Source organism: Hipposideros armiger, unplaced genomic scaffold (genome assembly GCF_001890085.2).
Source record: "Hipposideros armiger isolate ML-2016 unplaced genomic scaffold, ASM189008v1 scaffold_238, whole genome shotgun sequence".
In the NCBI taxonomy this organism is placed as follows: domain Eukaryota; kingdom Metazoa; phylum Chordata; class Mammalia; order Chiroptera; family Hipposideridae; genus Hipposideros; species Hipposideros armiger.
This window is the reverse complement of record NW_017731588.1, coordinates 1,817,755-1,825,859: the sequence shown is the minus strand read 5'-3', so window position 1 is coordinate 1,825,859 and position 8,105 is coordinate 1,817,755. Positions and strand designations below refer to the sequence as shown.

Below are 8,105 nucleotides of genomic sequence, written 5' to 3'. Positions count from 1 at the left end.
TGCCATCCATACCAGGTGTCACCTTTTCAGTGAGTCTTCTCCCTGGCTACCGCAACCAAAATTGCTCCTGTCTTGTAAAGTGGGGATAATCACACCAGCCTCACACACAGCTGCTGTGATAGTCCAGTGTCTGACTCAGACAGGTGCTTAAGACTGTTGAGCTTCCAGCCTCACCTCCCCTGGACTCCTTCCCTCCACACGCCTAATTTCACCCCTAGGAGAAGAGGGCAACTTCTTTATCTTAAACAAGAGAAGAGTGCCACAAGCTTTGAGAGCCCCCTTCTCCTTGTGAGGTTACGGGCCCTTGCTCCTCCCTCCTGAGACTGCTTCAAGGCTCAGGGAACCCGGCCCATCTGGAGCCCCCCGTCACTGCCTAGTTTTCATAACCTGACAGAGATAGCTTTGGGCTCTGGCCCACCCCCGAGGCCAGATCAGATTGGCTCAGCTCCTCCAGTGCATCTACGGGGCAGTCATCTCACCGTCCCCGACCCTTTATTCTTCAGGTAACTAGGTCAGGTAACATGGCTAAGCCGCCTGCTCCTGCCCTGGCACCAATGCTTTGCCTAGAAATGCTGCCCACAGCAAAGTACAGTGGAAAGACTACAAGTTCTGGAATCAGTCTGGTTTCCTTATGTGTCAAACAGAGAAAGGGAAACAACCCTGATGCTTTGCTGGGCCTAGCGGAGTACCTAGCACATCACAGGCGCCCAGGAAGCACTTGCTCCTGACTCCCCATTCTGAGCTGTGGGGGAGAGGCCCACCTGGTTTCGCTGACGTCCCATCAGCAGCACGCACAGGACATAGAGCACTTCCAGTTTGTACATGATCTCGTGCATAATCTTCATTGACTGAGGCAGCTGCGTCCTAGTTGAAGTGTGAGGCAGGCCATTCTCCTCAGAAGCCCCTGGAGGAGGGAACACAATGGAGGCTGAGACAGCCACCGAGAGAGGCGTGAGTCACTGCTTGCAAGGAAACGTGTTTCTGCCCCTCAAACCTGCTCTGAACAGACTTGAGATAAAAGAGCCATTAGATTCGGCCCTGAGCCTGTGACAGAAACTTTGAAAGCTACGAAACTCCCTCCAGTCCCCCAGGGGCCAGGCAAGCTTAGAAACTTAGAAAAATTGACACTGTAGTTCTTTTTATCTCATCAACTTCAACATACACTAAAAATATTCTGACACAGCCGATGTACGCATTATCCATCCCTTCCCCCCTTAATTCCTTTCTTCTGCCACCATCAGATTCCCCGCCTAACACATAAAGTGCCCAGGCAGATGTCTAGAAGCAAACTGTGTCAAACTCTCTTCAGGCCACAAATGACTGAGGACTTGGTCCCTCTGCCTGGGTTCCACAAGGAGGCACTGCTGAAAGGCTGGGAGGAACCCTTTTAGAAAAACCAGCTCCCCCCCGCCCCTCCACCCTGGTTTTTCAAAGAACCATATAGTTTTCTAAGGGAGACTGGGCATCACAATTGCTACTAGTGATACTATGAACACATTTTTGATCTCTCTTTTTTTTTTTAGCTGAGCCATCCTGCCACCTGTTGGCAGCTCAGCGGCTGCTCAGCTCAGGCCGGGACTTGAACCGCTGTTGCTCAGAGCTCAAACTCTTGAGCGAGTTCTTAACCAACTAAGCCACTCAGCCGGCCTGAACACATTCTTTATGATCAGATTTTCATTTTACCCAATTTCCTGGTTAGTAACAACAGCAGCAGCTAAGTAATATTTATGGGACACTTGATATGTACCAGGCATTGTGTTTTAGTCTTTTGGTAAACCATCTCATTTATTCTATTACCCAGTTAACAAAAAGCCTCTGTGGGTCATGCATGCAACAGAGGAGTGCTGTCTAGAGAAGGTGCTAGAGCAAGTGATGGAGACTGAGGGCTCTGGAACTACAACTTGCTGGCTGTGTGACACTGGGCTGGTCACCTCCTCACTAGGCCTTAGATTGCTCGGTAACCTGGGAATAGCAGTAGTGTCAGAGTGAGGACTGAATGAAAACACAAGAGAAGCCCAGCATCTGCTTCTTGGGAAGCCTCACTCTTACAGTCCCTATTATTTTAAAAGGCAGCACTAGTCAGAGTCAAGAGACCTTAGGAGTTACATCCCTTCCATTTTCCTCATTTTTAAGGTGAAAGGACAAATCAGTAACTACTAAGGTCTTTTCAAGCTCCTTTTGGAATTGTTGCCCTAGGGGCGTTTTACAAAGACCAGAAAAACTCGTGGTACAGAGTAGTCATCAGATCTATTCAGGTAAGGTGCCTGCAGAAGTCATGGTGATTTCTGCATGTTCATATCATGCAGATGTGAACCTAACTTACTCTGCCCTATACAATGGAACTATTGATATATTTTCCAGCCATACTATGTCACTAATATAGAATCACAACTCTGGAAGAAGACCAGTTGCTGAATGAAGGATGAATTGTGAGGCAGCGGCAGAAAGAGCTCAGATTCGGGCCAGGCTGCTGGGTCTGAACCTGAGCTCTACCACTCGCTAGCTAGGTGGCCTTGGGTAAATTTGTTGGTGTTGCTATGCGTTCCAGTATCCATCCTCATCTGTAAAATAGGAATAATGGCAATAGCACCTATCTCTTACCAATGTTGCAAAGATGAAAGGACTTAATATATTGGAAGTGCTTAAAACAATGCCTGGCACACGTAAGCAACATATATGTTAAACAGAAGTAAAAAACTGAGTTTTTCTGCTAATGCTTGCTTGCTACTTGTCTTCTTCTTTTATTTTTTACTTTATTATTATTATTTTTTTTATTGGGGAACAGTGTGTTTTCCCAGGATCCATCAGCTCCAAGTCAATTAACTGTTTCAATCTAGTTGTGGAGGGTGCATCTCAGTGGCCCAAGTGGAGACTGAACCGGCAACGCGGGTGTTATGAGCACTGCACTCTAACCCACTGAGGTAACTGGCCACCACATTTTCTTCTTTTTAATCTGCAAGCTCTTAATGGCAACTAAAGAAGCAATGGGCAAAGGACTTAAGAAAAAGTTACTGGAGAAAATCTAATTGAGAAAATTCTATCTATTAACACATTTTCTTGCAGGTTGGGAGAAAAAAAACATAATTACTGGATTTCCATGTTGGGACTCCTTGGCCCAGCTCCCAGAACAGTTGAAGAGTCAACTGAATTGTAGAGAGACTCTGAAGAGCTACCGTGTCGAATCCTGCCTCTGCCACACACTCGTGTGGCCTCAAAAGCCTCGCATCCTCATCACCTAGCTCAGGGGGTCTGAGGGGGTGGGGGAGACTGCAGGAGAGGATGTCTCTGGAAGGAGCAGGTGCAGCACATGGCACGCAGCCCTCTGCAGTAATAAATGTCTGTGGAGAAAGACACACAGGCAGCTCAGACTCTTCTCCGAGTCACTGCCAACCTTTAGTGCCTGGTTTGCATAGGTCTGACAAGAAACTCTCTAGGATAGATATTTTCAAACAACACAGCCCCCAAAGCAATGGCCAGAACTTAGCAACAAAGTAACTCCCAAAGATGAGGATGGGACAACTAGTTTAAGAGGCCTGCACCTGCCTACAAATCTCTTGTGCTCCACCAAACCGATTAAAATGGTCACCATCCTCCCCATGTCTGCATCGCTTTCTGGGGGCTATACTCTCCTTCTCTCTTTTTTAAGAAACAGGTTTGACCTGTTACAATTCACATACCATACAATTCACCCATTTAAAGTGCACAATTCAGTGGTTTTTAGTATATTCAGAGTTGTACGTTTTAGAGCATTTTCATCACCTCAAAAAGAAAACCTGTACTCATTAGCAGTCACTCCCCATTTCTTACCAAATGTCTCAGACGTAGGCATCCACTAAAGTTCTTTCTGTCTTCATGGGTTTGCCTATTCAGGACATTTCGGATAAATGGAATCATTGTAGGCTTCTTTCCCTTACCACAGTGTTTTCAAGGTTCATCCAGATTGTACCATGTATCAGTATTTCATTTTTAAATTGCTGAATAATATTCTATTGTATGAATATACCACATTCTGTTATCCATTCAGCAGTTGATGGACACTTGGACAGTTTCCATATTTTGGATATTATAAATCTGTTGCTATGAATATTCATGTGTAAGTTTTTATGTAAACATGTTTTCGTATCTCTTGGGTATATACCTAGGAACGAATTTCTGTGTTGTATAAATTGATGCTAACCTTTTAGGAACTGCCAGACTGTTTTCCAAAGTGGCTGTACCATTTTACATGTCCACCAACAGCGAATGAGGGTTTCTGATTTCTCCCTGTCCTTGCCAACACTTCTTATTATCTGTCTTTTTGAAGATAAACATCCTAGTGGGTGTGAAGTGGTATCTCACTGTGGTTTGAATTCGCACTTCCCTGGTGAATTCAATGACGTTGAGCATCTTTTCACGTACTTACTGGCTATCTGTATATCTTCTCTGGAGAAACAGCTACTCAGATCCCATATTATAAAATGGGTTGTCTTTTTATTATCCAGTAGCAGCTTTTTTATACATTATAAAGTCCCTCATTAGATATATGGTTTACAAAGATGTTCTTCTCCAGCCCCTCACGTTTTCTTCCATTCTGGGGGTTCTTTTCACATTCTTGGTGGTGCTTTTTGAAGCACAAAAGGTTTTCATTTTAATGAAGTTCAATTTATCTATTTTTGTGTTGTCTAAGAAACCACTGCTAAATCCAAGGTCATGAAGATTTACCCCTATGTTTTCTTCTAAGGGTTTACCTCTTACATTTAAGTCTTTGAGCCTTTTGAGTTAATTTTTGTATATGATGTGAAAAAGGGGATTTCAACTTCATTCTTTTGCATGTAGATATCTAATGGTCCCAGCACCATTTGTGGAAAAGGCTACTGTTTCCCCAATTGAATGGTCGTAGAACTCTTGTTCTAATTGTTGTTCTAAAAATCAACTGATCGTATTAAGTGAGGGTTTATTTCTGAACTCTCAATTCTATCTTATTATATGTCTCTCTTTATGCCAGTAGCACACTGTTGATTATTGCTACTCTGCATAACTTGTTTTTTTAAAAGATTTTTTATTGGGGAATTGGGGGGATGGGAACAGCGCTGGGGAATTGGGGGAAGGGGAATAGACAAGTTGCTGTCGTTTTGTTCTTCAATCTAGTTGTGGAGGACGTTGCTTCACTGGCCCAAGTTGGCACCATCATTGCGCTCTTCCCGGGCGAGGCAGATCAGTCGCCGGCTTCTGGACAGCCGCTCATTGCGGCTGCTGGCCGCTCACACTGGCTGCTGGCTACACACATTAGCCCATGGCAACCCACTGCCACAGGGGCTGCAGCCTACGCCATCGCCGGCGACTCACGGCCGCCCAGCTCCAGGTTGAGCTGTTGTTCAGCATCTTAGCTGTGGAGGGCAGTGTCACTGGCCCTCATATGTGGGATCCGAACCGGGGCCCTCCGGCGTCCCAAGCCAGTTCTTCACCATTGCGCCACTCGGCCGGCCCTACTCTGCATAAGTTTTGAAATTAGGAAGTGTGAATCTTTCGATTTTGTTCTTTTTCAAGATTATTTTGGCTATTCTGGGACCCTTGCATTTTCATATGAATTTTAGGACCAGCTAGTCCATTTCTGCAAAGAAGCCAGCTGGGATTTTGATAGGGATTGTGCTGAATCTGTAGATCAAAACGGGGAGTACCACTACCTTAAAAATACTGTCATCTGATTCATGATCATGAAATGTCTCTACATTTATTTAGGTCTTAATTTCGTTCAATAATGATACTTTATATTTTTCTGAGTGTAAGTTTTGCATATCTTTATTAAATTTATCCCTAAGTATTTTATTCTTCTTGATGTTCTTATACATGAAATTGTTTTAATTTCATTTTTGGTTTGTTCATTACTATTATATAGAAATACAATTGATTTTTGTATTGAGCTTACATCCTGCAACGCTAATGGACTTATTAGTTTAGTGATTTTTTTAGTGAATTCCTTAGGTTTTCTTATATGCAAGATTATGTCATCTGTGAATAGCGATAGTTTTACTTCTTTCTAATCTGGATGCCTTTTCTTTCTTTTTCTTGCCTATCTGCCAAATAGAACCTCCAGTACAATGTTGAACAGAAGTGGCAAGAGCAGACATCCTTGTCTTGTTCCTGATGTTAGTGGGAAGAAGGCTTTCAGTCTCTGGCCATTAAGTATGATGTTAGCTGTGGGTTTTTTGTATGTGCACATTAACAGGTTGAGGAAGTTCCCTTCTATTGCTAGTTTGAATATTTTTATCTTGAAGGGGTGCTGTATTTTGTCAAATGCTTTTTCTACATCTATTGAAACAACCATGTAGATTTTGCCCTTTTTTCTATCGATGTAGTACATTACATTAATTGATTTTCATATTGAATCAACCTTGCACATATCCCACTTACTCATGTACCTACACTTGATCAGGTATATAATCCTTCTTGTATAGTTGGTTTGCTAAATTTGGTTTCCTCATATTTTGCTGAGGATTTCTACATCTATATTCATATGAGATATTGGCTTGTAATATCCTTGTAATGTCACTGGTATCTCGGTAATAATGGCTTCATAGAATGAGGTGAGAAATGTTTCCTCTTCTATTTCATGCAAGAGTCTGGACATATTGGTGCTAATTCTTTTTTAAACAGTTGGTGGAATTCATCAGTGAAGCCACGTGAGCCAGGGCTGGTCTTTCGGAGTAGTTTTTTCATTATTAATTCAATCTCTTTGTCATAGATCTATTTGGATTTTCTATTTCTTCTTGAGTCAGTTGCAATAGTTTGTCTGTCTTATAATTTGTCCATTTCACCCAGGTTATCTACTTCATTGGCATACAGTTGTTTATAATATTTCCTTAGAGTCCTTTTATCTTTGCATGGTTAGTTGTAATGTACCATCTTTCATTCCTGATTTTAGTAATTTGAACCTTTTTTCTTTTGCTTGATTGACGTAGCTAAAGGTTTGTCAATTTTGTTGATCTTTGCAAAGAATCAACTTTGGTTTTGCTGATTTTCTTTATTCTCTATTTCATTAATTTCTACTCCAATCCTGTTTTTTTCTTTACATCTGCTTGCTTTGAGAATATTGTTTGTTCTTTTTCCAATGACTTAAGGTGGAAGATTAGATTTGACATCCTTTTTAATGTAGGCATTTAGAGCTATAAATTTCTTGCTACACATGCTTCAGCTGTATCCTATAAATTTGGTATGCTGTGTCTCCATTTTCATTTGTCTCAAAGTACCTTCTAATTTCCTTTTCGATTCTGTCTTTGAACCATCAATTACTTAGAAGTATATTGCTTAATTCCATGTATTTTTGTGAGTTTCCCAAATTTCTTTTTGCTATTAATTTATAATATCACTCCATGTGATTAAAGTACATATTTTGTACAATTTTAATCCTTTTAACTTTACTGAAACTTTTCTTATGGCCTACCATATGGTCTATCTTGGGGAGCATTCCATGTGCGCTTGAGAAGAACGTGTATTCTACAGCTGTTGGGTGGATGGTTCTATATATTGGGTTGTCTGAAAAGTCATGATGCATTTTTGCAACAAAAACCAGAAAAAATACGTCATGACTTTTTCGACAACCTAATATATCTAATTCTAGGCTTACAGTGCTGTTCAAGTCTTCTATTTCCTTGATGATCTTCTGTTTAGTTATGCTATTCATTATTGAAAAAGGGGCATTAAAGTCTCCAACTATTATTACTGAATTGTCTTTTCACTCTTAGAATCTGTTACTGCTTTGGTTGGGGTTATTGTTGGATATATGTTTATAACTGTTATGTCTTCTTGATAGATTCACCCTTTTATTAATATAAAATGTCCATTTTTATCTCTGATGACTTTTTTTGTGTGGTTTTAAAGTCTCTTTTAGTACAGCCACCTCAACTTTCTTATGGTTGCTCTTTGCATGATATATCTTTCTTTATCCTCTACTTTCAACTTAATTCTATCTTTAGAACTAATGTCTCCTGTAAGGTGTTAACTAATTGGATCTTTAAAAAATCCAATATGACAGTCTGTCTTTTTTTTTTTTTTTAAGATTTTTATTGGGGAATTGGGGAGATGGGAACAGCACTGGGGAATTGGGGGAAGGGGAACAGACAAGTTGC

The 8,105-nt window shown here is 41.3% G+C and overlaps 1 protein-coding gene across 1 annotated transcript in view; it reads right to left on the bottom strand.

Moving 5' to 3' along the window:
- The window catches only part of TRPC4AP (transient receptor potential cation channel subfamily C member 4 associated protein), a 72,755-nt gene that overhangs the window by 23,447 nt on the left and 41,203 nt on the right, over positions 1-8,105 (bottom strand). Inside the window, exon 9 of the mRNA XM_019655172.1 lies at positions 723-904. Within this exon, the coding sequence (XP_019510717.1) occupies positions 723-904 (182 nt within the window). The remainder of the gene's footprint in view (positions 1-722; positions 905-8,105) is intronic.